The 26,371-nt window shown below is 43.6% G+C and overlaps 2 protein-coding genes across 17 annotated transcripts in view; one reads left to right on the top strand and one right to left on the bottom strand.

Moving 5' to 3' along the window:
- LOC123288002 (cationic amino acid transporter 4-like) overlaps positions 1–26,331 on the top strand; it is a 60,518-nt gene extending 34,187 nt beyond the window's left edge. For 4 of the 16 annotated variants that reach the window (XM_070516261.1, XM_070516262.1, XM_070516254.1 and 1 more), the window contains 2 exons: positions 85–1,006; positions 1,983–6,741. Coding sequence is in view for 4 of the 16 variants with exons in the window: in XM_070516268.1 (XP_070372369.1) it covers positions 19,656–19,699 (44 nt within the window). In the remaining 12 variants the exon portion in view is untranslated. The other 12 variants (XM_070516264.1, XM_070516255.1, XM_070516259.1 and 9 more) reach the window with 11 other exon arrangements.
- LOC123288232 (putative NBPF family member NBPF5) lies at positions 11,170–14,189 on the bottom strand. The gene is made up of 2 exons (XM_070516281.1): positions 14,012–14,189; positions 11,170–12,007 (listed from the first exon to the last, which is right to left on the bottom strand). Exons 1-2 carry the CDS (start codon positions 14,187–14,189, stop codon positions 11,901–11,903), a joined length of 285 nt encoding a protein of 94 aa, XP_070372382.1. The 3' UTR covers positions 11,170–11,900.
- Positions 26,332–26,371: the final 40 nt, after the last annotated feature.

Raw genomic sequence — 26,371 nt, 5'->3', positions numbered from 1 at the left:
CCAGGAGGCCTCGGGTTGTGTCTTCTGAAAAGGGACCAGGCTTCCTTTCCTGAGTCATAGGGCAGACTGTCTCTGAATTGGCAGATCAATACAACAAAGTTCTCTTCCCTGAACCTGGGCAAAGAGTTCAACGCATTCTTCCCGAGGTCATGAGGAGCTCATCTAGCTGCTTTCTGGAAAGGCTGTGGCAAGATTCAGCTCTCATTCCATCAGATATGCTGGCTGCTGTTGGTTTGGAGGAAGTTCTACACCGAGACTAGACTGATGGATGGAATTTAATCACTCCTAAAGAGGAAAGAATCTATGGTGCCACCTAGAGAACAGGATTCTTGCTATTCAAAGTGGTGGGGGGTGCCAGGGTTCACACCACGCCCTGGGTGGTAAGTTTCCAGACACATTCAAGAGGTGTTTATCTTTTGACGCTTAGATGGCTCCCTACTGAGGATAAACCAACTTAGAGGAGACAGAGACTGCTGTTTGCAGTGGAGCGGGCATGGTAACGGGGATGACAGAGATTTGGCCTGGGACTCGGAAGAGTGTTGAACTACCTGACCCACCTGATGTGTGTGCTTAAAACTGAGTCCTAGATTCTGACTGAAACCAAGATGGGTCTCCAAGGCCTGCCGTCAGAGAGACATTTCTGTACCTGGACAGAGGTGTGAGCACAAAGAACATGGAGGCTACCTGGGAGACCATTCGGAGCTTGTCCCCTTTCCAATAGAGTACTCACGGGCTCCATCCAGATGAGAGCAGATTTCGTGCTCATCAGATGGGATGGTGGGACTGTCGGGAGGGTGGCAGGAGTCAGACAAGTCATGGTGACTGGAAAGAGCCAAATACTTTTCATCCAAAGAATCCTGACACGCGTCATCCATTTCCTCCTCCTCCTGCAGCTCCCTGCCGAGCCCAGAGGCACAAAGATAACAGAATATTAAACGAGGAAAGACTGGACACCGCAACTTCCCCACTGGTTCTGATTGGAAGACTAAGGGAGAGGTCGCAGAAGGTAAAGAGGGCATCCCTTGAAATAGGAAGAAGATAACAGTCCTCCTCTGACTGCAACTAAGTGAGGCTGCCGTGGTGGGGGGAGGGAGGGCAGCAGGTGCTCACTGCCCTGTCCAGATAACGAGTTAATGAGGAAGGAGACTCAGCTCTCCTCTATGGCACAGTCATGACACAGAGCACACAACGAGAACCACAGGAGGTCCTACAACTCCAAAGCATAACTTCTGTTCCACTTTCCTCACAGAGGCCCAGTGAGTAAAGGCTCCTGGGGCAGTGTGGGCTCCCAGACATCTCGTGCCTTCTAGGCCTGTTTCTCTCATTACTGTAATACCACAGACACATTTTTGTCGAGCTGTATGTCGTGCTATGAAATCCTCACCGTTAAACAGGCCAAATGCGCAGACAGAAGTTATGCAACTTATCTTAGTTTTCCCCAAACAAGAGAGGACACGTGGTCTCCCTGAGTGCAGGAAATCTCTAAGATTGGTTAGTTTGCCTTGTGTCAAGCTGATTCTAGGTCCCTAAACTTGAGACATTAATACCAAGTGGAAACTAACAGGACAAGTCCCAAGAAGACAGACAGCATTCTTAAAAGGGGTGATTCGTGGTAGTGTGATGGGATGAAATAGGTCTCCTGGCACTTTCTAATTCTCCCTGGATTTGAGATCTTCAGATGTCACCATTGCTTTCACAACCAGGATTATCAGTTACCTGGGGGCTGTTGGCTCATCTCTTTCCTCATCCTTCTGATCTTTTTGAGTTTCTGCAAATAAATTTGGACAGGGCCAGTCATCATAAAAAGTTGCTTCTTGACACGTTACCAACCCAGGGGCCTGTTTCAACACAGGGACATAAGTCTTCTCAGCGTGAGAACAGGATAGTGTCAGAATATTCCAGGAGGCCTCGGGTTGTGTCTTCTGAAAAGGGACCAGGCTTCCTTTCCTGAGTCATAGGGCAGACTGTCTCTGAATTGGCAGATCAATACAACAAAGTTCTCTTCCCTGAACCTGGGCAAAGAGTTCAACGCATTCTTCCCGAGGTCATGAGGAGCTCATCTAGCTGCTTTCTGGAAAGGCTGTGGCAAGATTCAGCTCTCATTCCATCAGATATGCTGGCTGCTGTTGGTTTGGAGGAAGTTCTACACCGAGACTAGACTGATGGATGGAATTTAATCACTCCTAAAGAGGAAAGAATCTATGGTGCCACCTAGAGAACAGGATTCTTGCTATTCAAAGTGGTGGGGGGTGCCAGGGTTCACACCACGCCCTGGGTGGTAAGTTTCCAGACACATTCAAGAGGTGTTTATCTTTTGACGCTTAGATGGCTCCCTACTGAGGATAAACCAACTTAGAGGAGACAGAGACTGCTGTTTGCAGTGGAGCGGGCATGGTAACGGGGATGACAGAGATTTGGCCTGGGACTCGGAAGAGTGTTGAACTACCTGACCCACCTGATGTGTGTGCTTAAAACTGAGTCCTAGATTCTGATTCAAACCATGTTAAGTCTCCCGGGCCAGACTGAAGAGATGACATATCTTGACCTGGACAGGGACGTGGGGAACATGACTATGGACACTACCTGGGAGACCTGTTGGAGCTTTCTTCTCCTGTTGATGGGAGTACTCAGTAGCTGCAACCAGAGCAGAGAAGTCTTCGTGCTCCTCAGACAAGAAAACATTGGTGCTGGGAGGCTCGTGGGAACCAGACGGGTACTGGTGACTGGAAGAAGTCACAGGGCCTTCATCCACTGACCCCTTCAGGGCTTCATTCACACTCTCTTTTTCTTGTAGCTCTGTGCTCAGGCTAGGGGGAAAAGGAAATGATGAAACCAAGAAGGATCGGATGCCAGAGTCCCAGGTGGTCCTGATTGGTGGTAGAGAGAGTGGTCACAGAAAGTGAGGGACAGTCCCCTCATAGAGAAAGAAAACAATCCTCCTATGATGAGGGCATGGTCTGGCTGCCCCTGAGGGCAGGAGAGAGGGGAGTGGGCGCTCAGTGAACTGGCCAGATAGCACTCAATGAGGAAGGAGAATCAACTCTACCTGGATGGTACAGCAATGGCACTCAGCAGACACAGAGAACCAGAACAGTGGCTCAACCGCGTGCAGAAATGGTGTTGAATTTTACATACTGCCACCCAAGGAATGCACGTTCCTGACACATTGTAGATGCCCAGAGACCTTGTGCCTTCTAGACTTCTTTCTATCAATATTGTGACGGGACATGATTGTTTTGGTCTAATTACGTTTCTTGCTATGAAATGCATGCCAACAAGCTAAAGTCCACCATGCAGAAAGCAGATATCCATCTCATCTTAGGTTTAGCCACAGAGGAGAGAACAGATGGATTCTGTGACTACGACAAATTCCCTGAGACGGGTTAATTTCCCTTACAAAAGTATAACAAGTATCACAAAAGCAAATGACAACCTTTGTAGAAGGCTATTTCCTGATCGCTTAAGTGAATGGAATAATTCAACCAGCAGTTTCTGTCACTTTTGCCTTAGAAATCTGTGGCTAGTGTTGGCCTCTCGGTCTTTATTTGGGAACCATCCTCTTATTTTACCCATCCTCTTCCAGGCCCTGATCATTCCTTGTTACCTGGGGTCCATTGATGCTTTTTCTTCTTTGTTCTCCTCCTCTGCATGATTTTCTGCAGAAAAATTCAGAAATTCCAAATTCAGAAATGTCCAGCAGGCACTAAGGAGTTCCCTGCCACCCATTGTAAACACAATGGCCTGTCTGGTCATGAAGACATAAATCCCCAACTACAATTTCAGGATACACTGAGAGAATCATACTGAAAGGTCTCTTCTTTGTATTAAATGAATGCCCTTTCTTGTTCTTATGATCCATCAGACACAGTTTCCCTGATGGCGTGCTCTACGTGAAACTGGAAAAAATGTTAGACATGTCTTTTGTTCCCAAGATCACCATGTACTTGTCCAGATTCCCTCTGGACTTCTACAACTGTATCATTTGTCTTGACGTAAAGCTGGCTCTCAGGCACAGTGGGAACTTTCTCTAAGGAGACCATAAACAAGCCTCTCAGTCTCCCCTCAAGACGTCTAAAGAGACTTGCAGTTTCTGGTCCCACATGTAAGGATCTTGGAAGTCATCACTCCTGTCCTCACAACAAGAAAGGAGCTGAACAAACTGAAAATCAACCACTCTTCTTCGATCCGTCAGAGAATGAAGGTCAGAGAGCAAACCACTGCCCCCCAAACTGGACATACAAACAGGCTAGGCAAACAAAGAGAATTACAACCTATTGAAGCAGAAACCTAGGCAGGAGCCAGGACCAGAGGAGGAAAACTTAGCATGTAATTGACTAATTGCTGGAGACTCAGTGTGGAGAAGTTTGAGTTAAAAGCATCAGGGGGCCCAGTCGTGGGAGAAACCCAAGAGTTCTGGAGAGTTTTCTGTCCAGGAGCCCTATCAGTTTCTCACAGTGAAGACTAGAGAAGACTCTCCTTACACCTCTGGCAGAGTGAGATGAAAGTAGCTATTGGGAGATAGATCCAGAGCATTTTGTTTTTCTTGACAAAGCCTGCTCTCAAAGAAACTATTTGACCAGAGCCTAACCAACTGGGATTTTACCACAGCCCAACTGACCTTGGGGAAAGGAAATGCCCAACTCCAGCCCCTCTAGCCTTCCTTTTCCATCGAGGGCACCTGGAAGGTGAACCCTGAGAAGCTCTTGTGAAGGCCACAGCCCAGGGACCCAGGCTGACTCAAAGACTGAGCCCTGATCATAGGACTACAGAATGTTTCCACACACACACACACACACACACCTTACCAGCACATCCATAGGGATCCTAGATGATAACAGGGGAATATAACGGAAAGGATACAACTGAAAGAACTGCACGTTCTCAGGCCTCATTTAAGCAGAAATCACCAGGGACACTCAAGAGAGCTGAGAACACAAAACCAAGAATTCCAGAGGAGACTTAAGCCTCTGACATCTACAGCTCCAATAAACAGGAAACCCAGCCTAACCCCTAGCCAGATAAAGACAAAACTTCACACTAAGGCCTACTTACCTCAAATCCTTTACCCAGTATATCATGTTTGGCTTTTAACAAAACATTAAAAGATACACTATGAGACAAAAAAAAACACAGTTTGAGGAAAGAAACTAAGCGTTAGAACCAGGCTCCAATATGGCAGACATGGTGGAATTACTAGAGCAGGAATTTAAAACGACAGTGATTAACATGCTAATGGCTCCAAAGGGAAAGGTGGACAGCATGCAGGAACGTAAGGGGAAGGTAAGTAGAAAGATGGGAACTCTAAGAAAGAATCCAAAGGAGATGGTAGAAATGAAAAACACTGGGACAGAAATGAAGAGTGCCTTAGAGGTTCAACAATACACTGGACACGGCTGAGCAAAGAACCTGCGAGCTTGGAGAAATATCGAGAGAAATTTCTAAAACTGAAATGCAAAGAGGAAAAAGAATGAAAAGGAAGAGATGATCCAAGAACTGTGGAACAATAACAAGAGGTGTAAATATGTGTAACGTGACTATCAGAAGGAGCACAGAAGAAGCATTTGAAGCAATAATGACTGAGAATTTCCTAAAAATTTCTTCAGTTTTTGCCACCCAAAGGTTTGTTTTTTTTTTTTTAATATTGGCACCTGAGCTAACAACTGTTCCCAATCTTCTTTTTTTCTTCTGCCTTTTCTCCCCTAATCCCCCCAGTACATAGTTGTACATTCTACTCTGGGTTCTTTTAGTTGTGGCATATGGGATGCCGCCTCATTATGATTTAATGAGAAGCGCCATGTACGCATCCAGGATCTGAATCAGTGAAACCCTGCACTGCCGAGTGGAGCGTGTGAACTTAACCACTTGGCCGTGGGGCCAGCATCCCCTCAAATTAATTATAGACATTGAACCACAGATCCAGGAAGCTCAGAGAATAGCAACCAGGGAAATACCAAAATGTATACACCTAGGAAAGAATATCATATTCAAAATGCAGAAAATCAAAGACAAAAGAAAAGTCTAAATAAAGCCAGAGGGAAAAATACCTTACCCAGGGAAGAGTAAGGATAAGAGGTATATCAGACTTCTCTGAAACCATGCAAGCAAGAAGAGAAGTGAGTATAAGGAAGACACCCCACCCACCTGGAATTCTGTATCCAGTAAATAATCCTTCATCAGCCAGAGAAAAAGACAACATTCCTAGACAAAGAAGAATTGAAGGAACTTGTCACCAGTAGGCCTGCCTTGCAAGAAATGTTCAAAGAACTTCCTCAGAACAAAGGAAAATGATATAAGTCAGAAAGTGGGATCTACACAAAGAAAGGAAGAGCATTTTGAAGCAATGAATTCAAATACAATAATTTATTTGTCTTTTTCTTGATTGATCTAACTGATAACAGTTCAAAACAATAGTAGCAATAATGGATTTGGATAAGCAGCTTATGGATAAGTGAAATGAATGACAGTAATGCTCTAACGGATGGGTGGAATGAATTGGGAATACTGTGTTATTAGGCACTTGTGCTAGCCATGAAACAGTACACTGTTCTTTGAAAGAGCACTTGGATGATTTTTAAATGTACATTGCAAACTCCAGGGCAACCACTGAAAAAGAAGAAAGAAAAAATAAGAGTACAGTTGACATGCCAAGAGAGGAGGAAAAAACGGAATCACGTAAAATTCTTTTTCACAACCAGAGAAGACGGAAAAAGAGTGGAAGACAAAAAAAAGAAACCAGGAAAAGAACAATGAATATAAAACAGTAACTAATATGGTAGACGTTAATCCAAGTCTATCAACAAAAACCTTCCAAGTCAGTGGTCTAAATGCACCAATTAAAAGATAGACTGTCAGAGCGGATGAAAAAATAAGACTTAATTAGATGTTGTGTATAAGAAATCCACTTTAAATAAAAAGGCACAGATATAATAAGAGAAACAGGATGGAGAAAGATAGACCACGCTATCACTGATCAAAACAAAGCTGCAGTAGCTCAAACAATTTCAGACAAAGCAGACTTCAGACCAATGAAAATGATCAGGGATAAAGAGGGGTGTCACGTAACAAAACGGGGTCCATTCTCCGAAGACATAACAGTTTTTAAGGTGCACCTAGGAGAAGAGCACGAAAATAACTGAGGCAAAAACTGAGAGCTGCAAGGAGAAGTAGATGAATCCGGTATTACAGTTGGAGATTTCAACACCCCTCTGTCAGAAACAGAGAGATCCAGCAGGCAGAAAATCAGGAAGGATAGAGTTGAAATAAACAGCACCATCAATCAACTTGATAGAATCGACACTTCTACAATTCTTCATCAAACGAGGGAAGAACACAGATTCTTCTCAAGCTCACATGGAACATTCTCTAGGGCAGGCACTATGCTGAGAAGGAATGAGAAGACAGAAGATACAGATTACTCATATGAGAAATGAAAGAGGGACTGGCACTACTGATCCCATGGACATCAAATGGATAATCAAGGAATGTTAGGAACCAATCTGTGCCCTGAAGTTTGAAATGCATCTATTACTTGAAACACACAATCTACCAGAATTCCCACAAGGAGAAACAGATCATCTGAATAGGCTTATATCTACTACAGAAATTGAAACAACAAAAGAATCTTCCCAAACAGAAAGCACCAGGCCCAGATAAATTCACTGGTGAATTCTATCGAATATTTAAGGAAGAAATTAGGCCAGTTGTCTACCATCTCTTCCAGAACATAGAAACAGAGGGAATACATCCTAACACATTCTATGAAGTCACCATTCTCCTAATACAAAAACCAGACAAAGATGTTACAAAAAGGAACACTCCAGGCCAATAAGTCTCACGAACATAGGTGCAAAAATCATCAACAAGATTTGACAGATTGAATCCACGAAAGTATACAAAGAATTATACACCACAACCAAGTGAGATTGATTCCAGCTATGAAAAGGGGGTTCAACACTCAAAAATCAATTAATGTGATTCACCGTCCATCAGGAAAGAAACCTCTAGTTGGACCACTGTGGCCTGTACCCAGTGCATTTCTCCTCTCTGTTCCCACCCTGCCAGTGCTGCTCCTGTGATGGCCCCAAATGGGACATGGAAACCAGAACAACTGGTTAAAAAAAAAAAAAAATCCTCGTGAGTGGAATCTCTTGGAGCAGCTCAGTGCAGTCAGGGCCTATGACCGCCTTACCTGGGCTGAGCTTTCGGGCAAGGCGCTCCACCAGCCTGCGGCCCTCAGCCAGTCGTTCTTGAAAGCCCTGACCCTGGAAGTTGGTAGGGTCATCGTGGGTGAGAAGGTTCCTGAGGTGCTGCTTGAGGAGCACAGAGACTTCTCTGCCTTTCTCTATCGTTTGCCGTAACTGGGCCAGCTCTTGAGCCTGATCTTGGATTAGGACATCATATTTCCTAAGGTGGCACAGAAGAGACCGTTTAAACATGCAAAGAGTCGAACCATAGATGATAAGATTTTTCATGGAGATTTCTGTGAGAACATCCCCAAGGAGCTATTGTAGCAGAATTCTGGCACATGGATGGTGACCTGCTGCTGCCAGCCTCCATTAAACCCAGCATATGTGGGGCTAAAACCAAAGCACTCTTTCCACGCTTACTCCCTGGCTCCAGAATACTCTACCCACCATGGAGACAAAGCACCTGGGTTCCCTATCACCTCCTCCTCCCCCCTGCAAACAGTGTCCCAAGGCCGAATGCAGGCTGGTGGGAAAGTTCCGACCAGCAAAGCCACTGAGTCCCCCCACCATCTACAAGCAGCCACAATCCTCACAAACCTTTAAAAACACTCACGTCCCCTCTTTCGGTGAGACGAGATGAAATGAGACAAATGTGAGGGCTCCCTCTCATCTCCTGGCTCATGTCACCCGAAATAACAACCCTCTCCTTGCCTTAAGCCTGGTGTTCCAGTTTTTATTGGGCCCCTCTTGTGTGGCGGGTAAAGAACCGATGTCTGTAGGTGGTAAAATCTGATGAGCCAACCAGAAGGCTCTTGCCCATGGGTCCATGGCCCCAGGCCAACTGGGATTTCCTGGGAAGCAGTCCTGCAGCCACCTCGGTCATTTGCCCTAGGGACTGCCCTCAGTACTTTCCATCTGCCTCGGAGCCACTGACCCTAGGCCCATTTTCTTATGGCGAGGAAACAGATTCTAGATTGGTTTGTTGGCTGCTTCTTCCTTCTGGGAAGTCGATGGACTCTGAAATAGAGTAAGTTGCCTCAGAGATGCCCATGAACTTCCTTCCCCTCTTTTGGGGTCCCCTCCATTCACGGAAGGGCCAACTCGGGTCCTTTCCCTTCACGGAGGGGCCGTCTGGGCGCGCATTTGGAGTGGGAACAGTTGTAGGACTTTCTACCCTCCATCTGGGAACTGGTTCACTGGTGTCTGGTATTTCTGTGTCTGGATCTGAGTGTCTGTCTCTCTGTCGCTGTGTATCGGAATGGGAAACATGCTGTCTGTCACCAAGCAGAGCCCATTGGGGTTAATTCTGAGTAGATGGTCTAATTATAGTTAGAAGCCAATGGCTGAAAGGGATGATTTTCTTTTGTGACACTGTTTGACCACAATATTCTTGAAACTCTGGAGAGAAGATGGCCAAACAACGGATCCTTAAGTTAGAAAACTTTTAGAGAGCTCTCTTCATAAAGAGCTGTTTTACTGGTCCCTATGAAAAGACCAAATTAAAAGGAAAATACAACGACTAATCTCAAAAACGTCATCAAATTTGGGGTCTCAGCTTCTTGTGGTCTCACAGATGCAAATGGAAACATCAAGTTAACAAAGAGAAGTGAGGAAGGGAAGAGTGACAGAACTCACTCAGTCCAACAGGATGGCAATCTTTAGTCATTAAAAAGAAAGAGCAGGGTGAATAGAACAGACACAAATACAGTCAAAACGAAGCTTTGACTAAAACACTGCCTAAGGTTGGATGGGCTAAAGGGACCCCAGATTGGCCCCCAACATTCAAGAATATCAGACAAACTTGTTCTATTTCTTCCAGTTTGAAAAAAATTTTAAAAGTCAGTAGGCAGAAATCACAGCGAGAAACCTATCAACACTTGTTTGGGGCAACAATTAGGCTGCTCAGGTTGGTACAAGTATAAAGATTAAAGTGTTTACCCTAATATTACATGAGGAGATTATGTCAACTTTGCCTGGATGCTTTTTTGGGAATAAATATTATGCCTAGCTGAGAATGCATTCCCTACATAACACTGTAATACCGAAACTTGTGAGTGAAATTCTAATATAAGTTGTAATTAGGGGTACAAGAGTTGAAAAAATTAAGATAAAGGTTTGTCCAAGTTGGTGTATGTAAATAGACCTTCTGTAAAACAATTACATCTGTTTTGCTGCATTGCATTGTAGATTCTGTAGTGGGAATAAACATTATGTGTCGCTGGGGAACGTGTCCCTTGCCTGATATTGCAAGAGCTCATAAACCCACCCTTCAGGCTCTGCGAATGGAACAGGTAGAGGAGATCTCACTTTACAATGGCCAAAATGAGGCAGTTTCAGTTTACTCAAACCGATACATGCAATCGGAACAAGCCAGCTACAACAGGAAGCCTGTTTTAATCTTTTGATGCTTCTAAAGAAAATAAGAAATATTTTACTGCCTCTTTAAGAGAAAAAATCATTGAATAATTAAACATGCCAGGGCAGAAGCCAAGCCTGCTGCTTCTTTCTCTTCTCTCACTGAGATTTGCCACTTCAGCTCCCCCAAAATGCCTGATCTGAAACTAAACAGCTGAAAATAGGGAAACTTTTGAGATAATTTGGAATTATAATGGCCACTCTGGGGAACCTCTGCTTCAGACGAGTCCACCTGAGGGGTCACCCTTCAAAGAGAGGATTCAAAATCTCTTAGAACGGAACACAGTCTTTAATTGACAGACAGAACCTTCTAAAAGACAAAGCTATTTAACAGGATCTAAAATGAACTTTGGGAAATAAAAGCCTGTTTAAGTGTGCTGGTTTGATTTAAAATAGACATGTTCTCAGAGTTATCAGCAGTGGATACAATGCAGACATACAGCCTGGGTTTACTCGTCAAATGAGCTCATGTTCTCTCTGTTACAAAATTTGTCAACAAGAGTAATAACTTAGAATAAAAGCTGATTTTGTTTAATGTCTCATGAGGTTTTTGTGGACGATGTAAATATAACTCTTGAGAACGGGTAAACGAAATAGATGTAAGACTGTCACCATGCAAAGTTGTTCCAATATTGTGGACTACCGTCCCTGTGCTCTACATTCCAACCCCATGACTTACTTATTTTGTAACTGGAAGGTTGTACCTCTTAATCCCCTTCACCCATTTCACCCACCCCCAACCCCTCCTCCCTCTGGTAATCACCAGTTTATTTCCTGTGTCTATGAGTCTGTTTGTTTGGTTTGGTTTGTTTTCTAGATTCTGCATAGAGGTGGAGAAAAAGAAACCCTCCTAGACTGTTGTTGGGAATATAAATTGGGGCAGCCGCTGTGGAAAACAGTGTGGAGGTTTCTCAAAACCTTTAGAAAGACAGCTTTTTTTCAGAGAAAGTCTGACAAACTGTAGTCAGTCAGGAGGTGATTGTGATTAAAGGTAAATGCGGTAGTGATTGCACCACATCCTGAATATCCTAAATGCCACTGAATGGTTCACTCGAATGTAGCCAACTTTAGGTTCTGTGAATTTCACCTCAATAAGTTTTATTTTAAAAAAAGACTCAAGGAACCTTTGAGTAATTGGAGTCCATAGTTTACCAATTATTGTTCTCTAATGGTGTTATGCAAATTCGTATGCATGTGGCTGCCATGAAAATTTGGGCCATTCTCCTGGCCCAGAGTTGCTCCTTGCCCCCTTCAGAGATGCCTACAACTTCCCAGCAGACGCCCAGCACAGAGCCCCCCTTACTTGAGCTTCTCCGCTAACGTTGGCTTCTCTGTGGGCTTCCCCTCCTGGAACTGCAGCTTCTCCCCCAGCACCGATTCAATGATGTCTTTGCACGCTCCAGACTCTGAGGAAAGACAGAGAGGCCAGCCTCAGTGGAAAGCTGGCCATGCTGCTGGGGTCACTGCCTGCAAGGGAGGAGGCAGGCTCCATCTTCTTCTCTCAGAGGGAGATAGAACCCCAGCACCAGGCTCTCCACTGAGATTTCCACCTTCTATTGCTCAGCCTCCCAAATACACGGCATTTGGTCACTCCTCATTTGAGAGCTGAGCAAAGAGAAGCTCCAAGGCAGAGAAAGTGACCAGACAAGATTAGCTGACGTTTGGCAAGGTCAGAAGTCACATGCCCTGAGACTGACCCCGAGTCCTGGGCCACTGTACCAAGACTTGCAGCCTCTTGAGTAAAACACTAAGCAGCGGCATGAAGTGGCGATCCCTGTGTGCTCGGGAAGGCCCCTGGGCCTACTGATTGTTGGGCCCTCTGAGCTCAGAATTTCAAGGACAAGTACCTTCACGATGAAATATAACTGTATATGAATGCAATTCTGAAAAATACAAGGCATAACCATCAGTCCCTGAAGGAAATAGGCACAGGCTGTTGAAGAAGTTGTTTTCAATTCCAAGTAGTACAAGAAAGAACTAATCAATAGTGTTTCCTGTGTGTCAAGAACTGTTTTAGTAACTTTACAGAAATAACTCATGTGATTCATTGCAACCGCTCAAAGAAGTAGGCACTATGACAGCGCCATAGTAACGGAGGAGGAAACCGTGAGGCTCAGAAAAAGCCACAGCTTGGATCTGAGCCCAGGAAGAGTAGCTCAGTCTTCACCAATGCACTGTGGTACCTCGCCACAAGATCTTGGGTGACATCTTTCTTCTTCATCATCTTCAAAATTTGTTTCCTACAGTTATGTTACGCCTATAAAAAAAAGCTGTAAGGAAAACTGAGTCCTTTCTCAAAACCTCATCTCTTCACTTTCTTAAATTGCAGGTTTCAATGTTTACTTTTCTCTGCGTCAGTCATTTGAAGTTCACCACTCCCACGGTGGTTTATTGGAAAATAACACCCATCCAGACTCAGAGTCGTCGAGATCCCTTCTAATCACTCTGTTTGGCACGAGGCCCTGTTCTCACGATCCCTTTCGTGACCACAGCCCCTCTTACTGAACAGGTGATTGAGCTTCCAATTGCGAGGCTGACTGTGGGAGGGAAGGGCCTGCCCCAGACACTGGTTTGAGTTTTTACTGGGCTGGTGGCCACCCCCACTTAGCGTCATTCTCACTTGGGCCATGTCTCACAGCCCAGACCCTCAAGGTCACCCGGACCTGCTGGCAGTCCTGCATCACCAAAGGTTCACCAGCTCAAAGAGACACAGAAGAGGGGGTACGGATTCTCTCATTTCCCCAGAGACACCCTCTACCTCACCCCAAGAGGCAAAGTGGCTTCCTTGGCCTCAAAGAAAAGCCTGTGCTCAGGAAGCACGGCTTCCCGCTCAGCAGGGTCGTCTCTGCTGGATGACGTCACTCATGGATACCACAGTGTCAGCGAGGAGCACACTCGTCTTCAGGCTCCTGTAAAGCAGGGAACATCACCTGCTTCCCCCGGTGTGTACCATCACCCCATCTCCCCAGTGTAAGGAGCACAGAGCTTTGCCAGTGGGACCTCAGAGAAGCCTGAACTGATGGAGCTCATTAGTCCCGGACACTTAGGCCAAGAGTGCTGCAGGATCTGATTCCGTACACGGAGGATGCTGAGAGAAACAGGTTAGCCTGTTCCAGAGTGAAACACGCAGTTCTGTGCCTGCACCAGGAATCAGTCACTGGGATTTTACCTAATCCCACCCTACACCTCACTGCCAATCTGGAAAAGTCCCTCAACTCTTTGGGCCTCGGTTTGTCCATGCTCAGCAAACTGAGGGTAAAATACCCACTTGTACCTTCCCTGGACTGTGGTCAGAATGAAGTTTATTTTGCCTCAGGGAACAGAAGAAAAGGTCTGGAGAGTTTTTAGTTTCTTAGGGGGAACACGGTGGTCACTCATCCCTCTGCTGACCATGACCCTGTAGGACTTACTGTATTTCTGCAGCTCGTTGGCCAGGATGTAGGCAGTGGACTCAGAGACAAGGAACTTCTGTTTGAGGTCTCGAAAGTCCTGTTTGCTTTGTTCCAGCTGGGACTGAAGCTCCTGGTTGATTTCCAGGAGGGTCATTTCGGCCCCCGGATCAGACACAGGGCCGAGAGAAACTGCCATGGTGACGTGGGGCAGAAGAGGTAGGGCGGGGACTGGGGAGAAGAGACCCAAACACAGAATGGGTTAAAAACAAGTGAAAGCAAATAGGTTTAATGAGGACTGAGGGGTGAGGAGTCAGGAATTCTTAACTTACTGTCGGCAACAACGTGATCAACACCCCACAGCACTTGAGAGTCTGTAACCCCCAAAACAAGGTTCAAGACGCCAGAGCTCAGAGCCAAAGGCACTGCCTCCAGCTCACACTCCAACACGAGTGACGGAGGGAGGAGCCAGCGCGCCAGGTAACGGTCTGGAGTTGCAATAACAGAACTGGAAGGTGGGGGGGTGTCATGGAATCTTAGGAGCCCCTGCCTTCCAGTTGCCTAGGCCGCGAGGATACACAAGGCCCCCTGGTCTCTTCTGAAAGTCACCACCGATGGGGCCACCCTCAGCAGCCACTCTCAAGAGGTGTCTACCCTTGTGCTGATAGTACCCAAATATTTCTTTCCAAGACACATCTAAGCGGAACAGTTTCTCAGTGTTCGTTCTTGTATGTTTACAAAAGCATCAAGGCAGAAATAGTTTCCCAACAAGTTTTATTTTCTTAAGGGCTGTCATGAAGTCACCCAACCTTCTCCTTAAATTCAAACAGAGCTTAAGGTTTTTCCACAAGTGAAAGATGTTAAATTTTTAGACTCTCATGATGATGTTCTTCTACCGTTTTTTCTATATCCATTAAAAAGTGTAGGACAACAGCAGAGTATCGTATAAAGGAATGAACAACTCATTTAAAAACATGTGTTCTGTCCTGAAACTCTAAATATTCTGTTTGCTGTATCCTTGTGTCACGTTGGCTTCTTCTCCATCACTGGGGCAGCAAGTTAAGTCAAGTTGAACACGCCTGCCTCCCGAAGTCCTCCTCTATTTCTTGGTTGCTTTTTGCATGTTGTTCATCAAAATGTTGTTCACATGTTTGATGAGGATGCTTTTAACGTCACTAAACGACATAGGTCATATTTCTCACTCGTGGATCTCATTCTAGTACCACAAGAGCTCTTTCTGAGTTGTCAGAATGATTAAAATAGTTCAGGTATACTTCCCGGAATACATGTCGTGCTCATTCTTTTGGAAAGATTTCTAAACGTGACGCTACTTTTTACGTTCCCTCAGTTCCCCTACATATTGAACAGACTGGGATCCAGGGCAGTTTTCATGGAACGTTGCTCGATAGATCTCTTTGACTTGTCCTCATGCCCTGAAAAACGATGCCCCGAACCCTCTCCTGACCTTCTCAGCATCCGATGCCAACTGGGTCTTGTGAGCCTGAGACTTGGCAGGCCCGCTGTGGCATCGGCCTCTTCAGGTTAGCTGCTGGACTTGCCTGAGTTAAGGCTGCAACTGGTGTGAGCACGTGCGGCCCAGCGTTCCCGTCACACTGCAGGATGGAGGTCCAGATCAGCCACTTTTGGAAGCTCATCTGCTCCCCGTCCCACGCTGTCCTCCAACTATGCTGTGGAATGATATCGGCGTGAGAGCCACCAAAGGCTTTAAAGAAATCTGCTTTCTGGTGTTTGTGGGACCTGACATTCGGTAGGAAAAAGAAAAAATTGTCAAATTCCTTCACTTTAAAACTGACGAAACGGAAGGCTCGCAAAAGTTACATGACATACTTGAAGTCACAGGGAGGAGCGTTTTGCAGTGCTAATTATAGTAATCATAATAACAGTAATAGTTCATTGAGTATTATTGTGCCAGGCATTTTGCTAAGAAGTGCTGTCTACATAGAACGGCATCTTATTTTCATCATAATCGTTTCAGGTAATATTACTGTCCATAAGCAAAAAGTAAAAAACTTGAAGAAGGGGACGTTCAGTAATTTACTTGGCCAAATTAAAAATAGAAAAAAATACGACAAACGCTTCTTCTTTATAAGAGCAAGTAAGTGATTGCTTTGCGTTTTGGAACAGTAGGAGACACCTATTTGTCTTTATCCTGCATTTGTCCCGTTTACTGTGCTCTTTTTCTCTCTCTGTGACCTGGCTTTGCTTCTAGAGCGCTCCCTTGTCCTACTAACCCAGCTCCATGCACGTCCAATAGCAGAAGTGCCGGCTGGGCTCTTCCAGAGAATCCCTGAAATGCTTATGGTGTCAGGACGTCAGGCACAGTCTGGAGGCAAGAGCGACCCAGATCTGAGAATGGGTAGCTGCTTTCCCACCTCATTAGTCGGCATGATGTCAAACGACAGGAAAGATGACCTCCCTGTAACTCAGGTCAGGAGTCATGTCTCAGTGCCTGTGATCTATTGGGCTGAACTGTCCTGAACTTGCTAATTTTCTGGTTTCTTGTTGAGTGGCTAGAATATTTATAAGGCTTTCTCATTGAAACTTCTCTGTTGAAATGTGCATTAATCCCGATATGATTAAATTTGGTAAGGTAAAAGGCTTGTGGAAGACTGGTCCCTTCCGTGAGCAAAAGAGGGTAAATTTAACTTCCGTTCAAAGCAAGCCGGGATTTGAAATGAGGGCTTTCACTATTTCAAGGTGGACCGTCGGGTACCTCAGGCGTATGCCCCCAAGGGCTTGTGTCTGTGCCATAAACCGGATGAGGTGAAAACGGGGTCAGCCGCGCCAGGTCCCTTTCCATTCTAGGGTCCTCCAACAGTTCCTCCTCTGCTTGAGAGAACAGATTGGAAATGTCCTTGTGGCTCTGCTCTGTCCTACTTTTGTCTTTTGGGTAAAAGTTACACAGCTCAGTGTTTCCCGCCCTGGAGGCGGGGGGGGGGGGCAGGGAATCCTTAGAAGAGTCATCTGGGAGGGTTGGTACCAATCAAGTTCACAGTCCTCACTTGTAGCGATTCTGATTCAATGGGCAGAGGTGGGGCATGGAATGGATTTGCTGAAGTCGCTCAGATGCGAAACAGGTTGAGGGCCCACTGCTGTCATCGACCTTCCTCACAGTTTGGGGATGATTATTTCAGATACATTATTAATTCTAACCTTCACCATCGACTTGTGAGGAAAGCATTACATTTCCCTGGTTTGAGGATGAAGAAACCAAGGCACAGAGAGGGTCCGTAACTGGCCCAAGGTCTCCTGGCTGTAAGGGCTGAAGCCAGGGATCAGGTAGTCCCCCTCTGCCCCCAAATCTTCTTCCCACGTTTTCCAGTTCATTCTCGTGTCATGTCTTCCCTAGGAGGTACTTTCTTCGCCTATACCTCATTGCTACCAAAATTTTCCCGAGTTTAATTTTTTCATCCAATATATTGTTCACAAAAGGCTAACAGCATCATATTCTGGCCACTGGTTATTAATTTGAGACACATTGTTTCACGAAAATACAGGGCATGGGACTGTGCAAAGTCACATTGCTGCCTTATTATCATCATCAGGGCATAATTCATAAACAGTAAAATTCAGCATTTTGTGTACAAGTCAGTGACTTTCAGTCTATTTGGAAGGTGGTGAAACTCTCACCATACCTAATTTCTGAATGTTTTCATTACCTCCAGAATGAAACGCCATACCTATTGGCAGTTACTGCCTGTTCTCCCATTCTCCCAGCCCTTGGCAACCACTTCTCTACCTGCTCTCCCTATGGACTTGCCGAATGTGGACATTTCTTCTAAAACGAACTATTCAACATGTGGTCTTTCGTGTCTGGCTTCTTAGCATACTGTTCTCAAGGTTGACCCATGGTTTGGCATGTATCAGTACTCTTACTATTTTCATGCCTTAATACAATTTCATTTATGGCTATGCTACATATTGTTCACTCATCAGTTGATGGCTATTTGGGTTGTTTCTACTTTGGGCTGCTATGCATAATGCTGCTATGAATGTTCATGTGCGAGTTTGTTTGTGACCACATGTGCTCAGTTCTCTTGGATGTATACCTAGGAGTGGAATTGCTGTGTCTACATCAGCTCTATATTTAACTTTGAGGAAGTGACAAACTGTTTGCCAAAGCAATTGTGCCATTTTACGTTCCCACGAGCAACGCACGAGGATTCCAGTTTCTCCACATCCTCCTCAACACTTGCTATTCCTGTCTTTTAGTACATCATAGTAGTGGTTGTGAAGTGGTATCTCATTGTGGGTTTGATTTCCATTTTCTTAATGACTAACGACGTTGAGCGTCCTTTCATGTTCTTATTGACCATTTGTACACTATATAGGGAGAACTGCCTATTCAAATGCTTTTTCCATTCATAGATTATTTGTCTTTTTACTGTTGCATTGCAAGAGTCCATTAAATTTTCTGGGTACTACACACTTACCGGATATATGTTTTGCAGCTGTCTTCGCTGATTCTGTGGGTTGTCTTTTCACTTCCTTGTTGGCATCCTTTGAAGCACAGAAAATTTTAATTTTGGTGAAGTCCAGTCGATCTACTTATTCATTGATTGTTTTTGCTTTAGCTGTCAGATCTGAGCAATCATTACCTAATCAAAGGTCACAAAGATCTAAACCTCTGTTTTTTTCAACACACTGCTTTGAATTAGAACTTTCCTGGGTTAGTATAGGGGGACATTTTTGAATTTTGATTCCTATAAATTGATATATTTTTATATCCTTCTTGATTGATATTCACAGGCCTGCCCACCACTCCGATGGAGCATCCACGTACTAGAACAGAGATCTGGGGGGCCGGCCCGGTGGCGTAGCGTTTAAGTTGGCATGTTCTGCTTCTCGGTGGCCCGGGGTTCGCCACTTCAGATCCCGGGTGCAGACATGGCACTCCTTGGCAAAAGCCATGCTGTGGTAGGCGTCCCACGTATAAAGTAGAGGAAGACGGGCATGGATGTCAGCTCAGGGCCAGTGTTCTTCAGCAAAAAGAGGAGGATAGGCAGCAGTTAGCTCAGGGCTAATCTTCCTCAAAAAAAAAAAAAAAAAAGAACAGAGATCTGGGAAATGGTATTTATTGACATCCTGGCATTGATTCAGGAGAGAGTTCTGGTTTAGTGCTTCAGCTTCTGCCTGACCTCTCCTGGTTTCAAAAATTGTTCAGTATCTTTAGAGTGGAGCAACTGATTGTTTTTCTGAGAAACCCTTGGGAGCCCTGATTGTTCTGGAGCTAGAGTGGACGCCCTCAGTCCCCTCCAGACGGGGAAGACTGCAGGGGCTGGGCTTAGGCAAGACTTTCCTCTCTGGTCTCTGATGGAAACGAGCCCCGCTTCAGGGTTTGGGGATGGCTGTTCAAAAGGCTCTTGTTCCTCTCCAATTCTTTTTACTGCATCCACGACTTCTTTCCAGAAATGGTGGAAAAGTGTTTTTGTAAGAACAACTAATGTGCTCTCTGCCCACAGTTTTCTGGCTACAGATTTACGGTGAGTAAAGGAGGACTCAAAGTCACGTATGTTCTTAGGGCCTATTATTGTTCGGGTGTGCATGTTTAATGCTATGAACTAGCCTGTTAGTCAGATTTTTTATTCTTCCTCTCCCTGAAGCCCCCCAGTACACAGTTGTATAACATAGCTGTATGTTCTAGTTGCAGGTCCTTCCAGCTATGCCATTAGTCAGGCTTTATCCTGAGAAAACGCAGAAAGACGACACAGTTTCCCAAGATCACACATCGAGTGAGCAGAGGATTGAGCACTAGAAACCATTTCTGTTTGGCCTTCGAAGTCAGCCTCGTACCATGATGTCAAACTGAGTGGCAGTACTTTTGCTGGAATAATCTCAGCGTTTGTGGTTCTAGGGTGATTTTCCCAAGGTAGCAGCGCGTCACTTTAATATTATTAGAACTTTTAAATTTCATTATCTTTTTTGGTTAAACTATACTTTTCAGTGTTTGTTCTGTTCCATTGCTTTGGGTTCCTTCTCATGGGATTCTTATTATTTTTACGTCCAACATTTATTATCCATTTTCTGTCATTTGTCACTCTTTTTACTCTGTCATCATCTCTCTTTTTTATTGCTAACTTTTTTTATTGAGGTATAATTTACCTAGAAGAAAATGCACAAAACTTAAGAGTACAGCTCCATGAATTTAGCATGCACAGGCCTTGTGTAATCACCACCCAGACCAAGAAACAGAACATTTTCCATCACCCCCAAGACTTCTGTCGCACTCCCTGCCAGTCAAGACCCATCCCCCACAGAGAAACTATTCTGCATTCTCTCACCGTAGATTAATTTTGCTTATTTTTGCCCTTCCTATAAATGCAATGATGCGGTATCTCTCTTTCGTTCTGTGTTCTTTCCCTCAATATCTGGTTTGGAGGTTCAATCTTGACAGGCTACCATGTCAATAACTTGGTTTTTTACTTGCCAAGAAATACTCTCTTTTATGGTTATAGCACAATTTCATTACCCATTTTTCCGATGATGGACAGATTCATTTTTGGTTATTATGCATGAAGCAACTGTGAATATTCATATATGAGTTTTGGTGGGGACATTCACTTGTGGAGATACCCCGTCTCCTGGGTACATACACCTAGGAACAGAATTGCCTGGGGAAAGGGTCGAAACTGACACAGACTCTCGCAAAGGAGTTGTATCCTTTCACATTTCCCCCCAAATACAGGACACTTCCAGTCTCTCTAGTATAGTCCCCAACACTTAGTATTCTCAGTCTTTTCAACTTTAGCCATCCTGCAGGCTGTGTAGTGGTTTGCCATCTCGGTTTTCCAAAGCTTACTGGCCAAGTGACTCTCTTATTATGCCAAGTGGCTTTTCTAATCTGCTCATTAATAAATGAGGTTGTTTGTAATTTTCCTTCTGACTTTATAGGATTTACTGTTCCTCATCAGATATAAGTATTGCAAGTAATTATTCCTAGTCTATGAATTGCTTTTACACTTTTTAAATAGTCATGTCTGATAAGCTAAAGAATCGATACTTTATGAAATCCACTTTGATCCATTTTTCATCTATAGCGAGTTCCTGGGTATTGTGCCTAAGAAATTTTTGCCTCTTCATGGTTCATGAAAATATTCGCATTTTTTTCAAAGGCTTTATAGTTTTAACTTTCACATCTCCAATTAACTTCAATGTACGGTGGGACGTGGTTTTTCATATTAACTTATCTTTAAATAAATATTCATTTTTTCTAACACTTTTTATGGAAAAGTCTTTGATTTCCCCAGTGAAACGTATTGGTGACTTTATTAAAAAAAAAAACATCAAATAATTGTGTGTGTATGTGGGTAAATATTTTACTCTTGACTCTTTCACATTGATTTGCTTGTGTTGTGTTTACTTGCACCAATATTACAATGTTGTAATTATTATAGCTTTAAAGTGAATTTTGAAATGTAGTAGAGTGTGTCCTCCAACTTAATTCTCCTTCAAGGTTGTCTTCGCTATTCTAGGTACTTTCACTTCCATATACAGTTTAGAATTAGCTTGAAAATCTACCCAAAAAATGCATGCTGCAATATTAATTGGGATAATGTTGGTCTGTCATTCTAACAATATTGAAGCTTCCAGTCTATGAATTTCATAGATTTGGGTCGATTTATTTAGATCTTCTTTAATTTCTCTCAGTCATAGTTTTCAGGGGTGTTTATTATATGTGTCCTAAGGCATTTAATGATTGTGGATGGTAATCTTTATACTGTTTTACTGAATTTTGTTTTCTCAGTAACTCATGGCTAGAATGGAGAAATACAACCGATTATGATATGAACGCTGCTGAGGTATAATTTAGGTACAATAGGCTGCACCACTTTAAAGGATACAATTAAATGCATCTGACGGACTATACACTAATGAAACTACTGCCACCGTCATGACACAGGGCATTTCCATTAGCTCGTGACCTTCCTTGCGCCCCTTTGCAGTCCATCACTCCCTCAACCCCCAGCCCCAGGCAACACGGTCATTACAGATGGGTTTGCATTTTTAACGACTTTATATAATGGAACCATACATGTACTCTTTCATGTCTGCACTTCTTCATGCAGCATAATGACTTTAAAATCCATCCACGTTACTCCACACATGAACAGTTCATGCCTTTGTATTGCTAAGGGGTATTCCTTTGTACGGCTGTATCGTGTCTATTTATACATTCGTCTATTAATGGACATCTGTGCAGTTCCCAGGTTTTGGCCATTATGAATAAAGCTATTGTGGATATTCGTGTGCGGATTGTTGTGTGAACATATTGCGTAAACACCTAGGAGGGGAGCGGCTTTTCCGTGACTGGTGTGTGTTTACCTGTGGTGCAGCTGTTCCAAGTGGTTGTGCCATTTTTCATTCCCACAAGTGCAAGAGATTTCTAGTTGCTTTGCACCCTCACCACATGTGGTATTTCCAGTCTCTTTAATTTTAGTCATGCTGATGGATGGGGAATGGGAACCATTGCAGGATGAATTTATTTCCCGGATGACAGAGTTGAGCAACTTTTCATGTGCTTTTTGGCCATTAGCATATCTTCTTTTGAGAAGTATTTCCTCAAGTCTTTTGACCAATTCTCTCACTGCATCATCTTACCAGACAAAATATGTGTAAGAAAGGTCCAGTGAAAACTACAGAACAATACTTCGAGAAATTAAAGAACTCAATTAATGGAGAGAGAAACTTGTTGTGGATTGGAAAACTCAAGATGCTTTAGACGTCAATTCTCCCCAAAGGGATCCACAGATCTATTACAGTCCCATTCCAAATTCCGGCAGGTTTGTTGGCACACTGACAAGCTGATTCTGAAATTTATATGGAAACGCAAATGATCTTGAATTATCAAAGCAATTTCACAAAAGTAGATGAAAGATGGATAGCTTACATTGCCTATTTCCAGAATTACTATACAAATCTTCCACCCAATTTAAAATTGGTTTGCCTTTTTATGATTTGGTTTTAAGAGTTCCTGTATAGTCTGGGTATAAGTCCTTTCTCACATAAGTGAGTTACAAATATTTTCAACTCACAGTGGCTTGACTTTTCATTCACTTACCAGTGTTTTTTGAAAAGCAAATGTTTTCCATTTTTGTGACAGTCAATTTCTCAATGTTTTCTTCTATGGATTATGTTTTTTTTGTATCAATCTAGGAAACATTTGTCTAACCTAAAGTCACAAAAATTTTGCTCTTTGTTTTCTTCTGAAGTTTTACATTTTTCACGTTTACATTTAGATCTATTATCTATTTTGAGTTAATTTTTGGATATCCTGTGAGACATGGATTCTATTTATTTATTTAAGTATTTTTCATGTAGATATAAACAACCACTAGTTGAAAAGCTTGAAAAAGATCATTCTTTATCATTTGTTGAAAAGACTATCTTTCCCCACTGCAGTGTCTTTTTGCATTTGCCAAAGATCAGTCTCCTGGGGCTGGCCCAGTGGTGTAGCAGCTAAGTTCGTGTGCTCCAACGGTGGCATGGGATTCACTGGTTCGGATCCTGGGCGGCGATCTCCTCGCTGCTCCTCAAGCCACGCTGTGGCAGGCATCCCACATATAAAGTAGAGGAAGGACACAGATTTCAGCTCAGGGACAATCTTTCTCAGCAAAATGAGGAAGGTTAGCGGCGGATGTTAGCTCAGGGCTACTCTTACTCAAGAAAAATATAAATAAATAAATAAAAATGTAAAAAATCAGTCTCATTATAGGTATTAGTTTACTTTTTGACTCTGTGTTCTGTTCCATCGATCTGTTGACTTAACATTACACCAATTCCGTACTGCTTTGAACAAAATAACTCTCTAATAGTTCTTGAAATGAGGTAGAGCTGGCCCTCCAACATTGTTTTTTTATTTTATAAATGTTTTCACTACGCTAGATCTTTGTCATTTTATATTCATTTAGAATCACATCATTCCTGTCTCCCTAAGATGCTGACTGAGATTTGAGTTGGCTGGGGTTGGATCTATAGACCCAATTGGGGAAAACTGACATCTCAAAAATAATGCGTCTTCTGACCCACGAACAGGGAATTGGTCTTCATGTTTTAGGTCGTCATCAATTTCTTTCACCAACGTCCTGTACTTTCGTTTGTTTGACGCTATTATTTCTTACATTTCAGTTGTGCACTGGAATTACATAGACATGAAATAGATTTTTGTATATTGACCGTGTATCCTGCTAGAAACAAATGCTTCAGAATCAAGCCAGATCGGGCAGAGACCACAGTTTTGGGGACTTGTGTACTTGCCAGGTGAGAAGAATCTTCTTCAGATCAATTGAGGTTTGACCATCAGGCCAAAGAAGATAATCAACACCCATGTTGAGTCCTGAGGCCGGGAGGTGTTTGCAGGAGGGCTCTTGTGGACTAACGAACGTGAAAGGTTTTGTGTGTTCATCAGCAAGATTTCCTTAAAAGTGAGCATTCGGTGGGTGAGGCTGCCAGTTTGTCCTTGTATCCAGCTGCGACGCCAGTTGCGAGATTTAGGGGGCAGTCTGCGCCCGTGTTATTTCATTTAGTCTGCCATAATCTATTCCAGCATTATGTCCTGCCAGAATCTTTCGAACGCTATGCAAAGATATAGCCCTCAAATATCATAAGTTCCTGCTTAGACACTGCCTCCTATACCATCTCTGAAGTAGGCGTCCACTCCCATCAGTCTGTAAGGATCGGAGCCCTGTGGCTGCAACAGAATCTGTAGTCCCTTTGCGCCAGCTTCGTTCCCCCCAAAAGAGGGTGAAAGATCTTCCGTCCAAATTACGCCATGACTGGTGTGTGCAGCATATTTCAGTTCTCTCTTCAGTCACTGAGCTTTCCAGCCAGTCATGTAAAGCCTGCTCACCTGGATGACTCACAGGTCTCATTCCCAGTGGGTCAGACGACTTGTCTCTGAAAGACCAAAGCATCTATTTGTCATTATGGATCTCTCCTAAAGCTTATTCTTGCTGGGCTAAAACATGGCTCACAAACACCTTTAGATGTGTTTTCTTTATATCTGTTTAATCGTTTTCTAAAGGCAGTGTCCAAACTGACTTTCTTTGTACAGTCCAATGTTTTGTTTCCCAACGCTCTGCCCATTTGACAGGACCCAAGAGTCGATATAAACATAGACTTCTCCCATTGGTTTGTTACCAACCAACTCACAGTTGTGTACATTACCCATAATTCTATACATTGGGCTGACTGTCTCCTCCTTCTTTGACCTGTTTGCTGTTGGGCGTTCAGGTGTTGTAATGTCGCTCACTACGTCCACTGACATCCCTGGAGGACGGTGTGGTAACAGTAAAAGCAGTTGTTTTCCATTGCTATTTATCAAAGTTATCATACTATCTTTAAGTCAGCATATTTGTGAGCATCGTGAGTAGTTAATATCTATGGCAGTCAATTCTTCAGTTAGGTCAAAAACTCCAATTTGGAAATGAGAAATAACTTCTCTGTTGTCCTGGCTTTTTTGAAAAAATACACCGTTTCCATTTCAGGTGTGTGTGCTGATGTGCAGCTTCCTGACCTCCTTTGTAAAAGTGACTGTTGGTCCAAGAGAATACAGAATGAATTCTAGACAGAATGACCGCAGATCCCGGGCTAAACATTTAGTGTCCACGGGGCCCAAAATTTTGCCAAACATGTTTTTCTAAGATGTCCTGTTCTTCTGAGCCAACTCGTTTGCGACTCCAAAAGCCTCAAGCCATTTTCTCTGCCATCTTGCGGCCACTGCCATAAAATCTGTTTTGCCTCTTACGGCACCCACAGTGGGATTTGTTTTGTTTCGTGGCCCTAGAGACCCAGCCGTTTTCCCGGCTTGTTTAAGCGCATGAAGGACCTCCTGCTTCTGTAAGATCAGTGGAAATCAGTGGCTCTCTTCGTTATTTGGTCTATGCAGTCATCATTTGGGTCATTTGGGGAAGGTGTTGTTTTTACAAGTCACTGAGTGCTGCTAAATGCAATTGATTTTCTCTCACTACATGACACTACACCCCAACCATGGATTGTATTCCCGAAAACATCACTTTCTGAGTGGGATCTTGAAAGTTTTTGAGATTCATTGCCAAATCACACATTGTTCAGTCATTTTGAGTCCATCTCTCTGTTTTTTCTCTTGATACGGCTACTATGTAAATAAGATCTGTGAAATGAAACACAGGAAGGAGGCCCATGCCAATATTTGGGACACTCAACTATGACGGTTGGTCACCAGGACACTCTCTGGAGGAGATTCTCTAGACTTTTGGTGGTGAATAATATCATGGAAACAGAAGTCGAATAATAATGAAGGATATTTCAAATCTGTCGAATGTTATAAATCAGTGTTACCTCATTAAGAATAAAAGAAAAAAATTAAAATGAAAGAAAAAGCCT

This window comes from Equus asinus, chromosome 8 (genome assembly GCF_041296235.1).
Source record: "Equus asinus isolate D_3611 breed Donkey chromosome 8, EquAss-T2T_v2, whole genome shotgun sequence".
In the NCBI taxonomy this organism is placed as follows: Eukaryota; Metazoa; Chordata; class Mammalia; order Perissodactyla; family Equidae; genus Equus; species Equus asinus.
This window is presented reverse-complemented; position numbering and strand designations above follow the sequence as displayed.

Bases quoted from the DNA above. Each gene is read 5' to 3' on its own strand.
- LOC123288232 (XM_070516281.1), bottom strand. From the start codon at position 14,189: ATGGCAGTTTCTCTCGGCCCTGTGTCTGATCCGGGGGCCGAAATGACC. The intron at 12,008-14,011 runs GTAAGTCCTACA...GTCTTTCCTCAG, and splicing joins CAACGAGCTGCAGAAATACA to AGTCTGGAGCGTGCAAAGAC.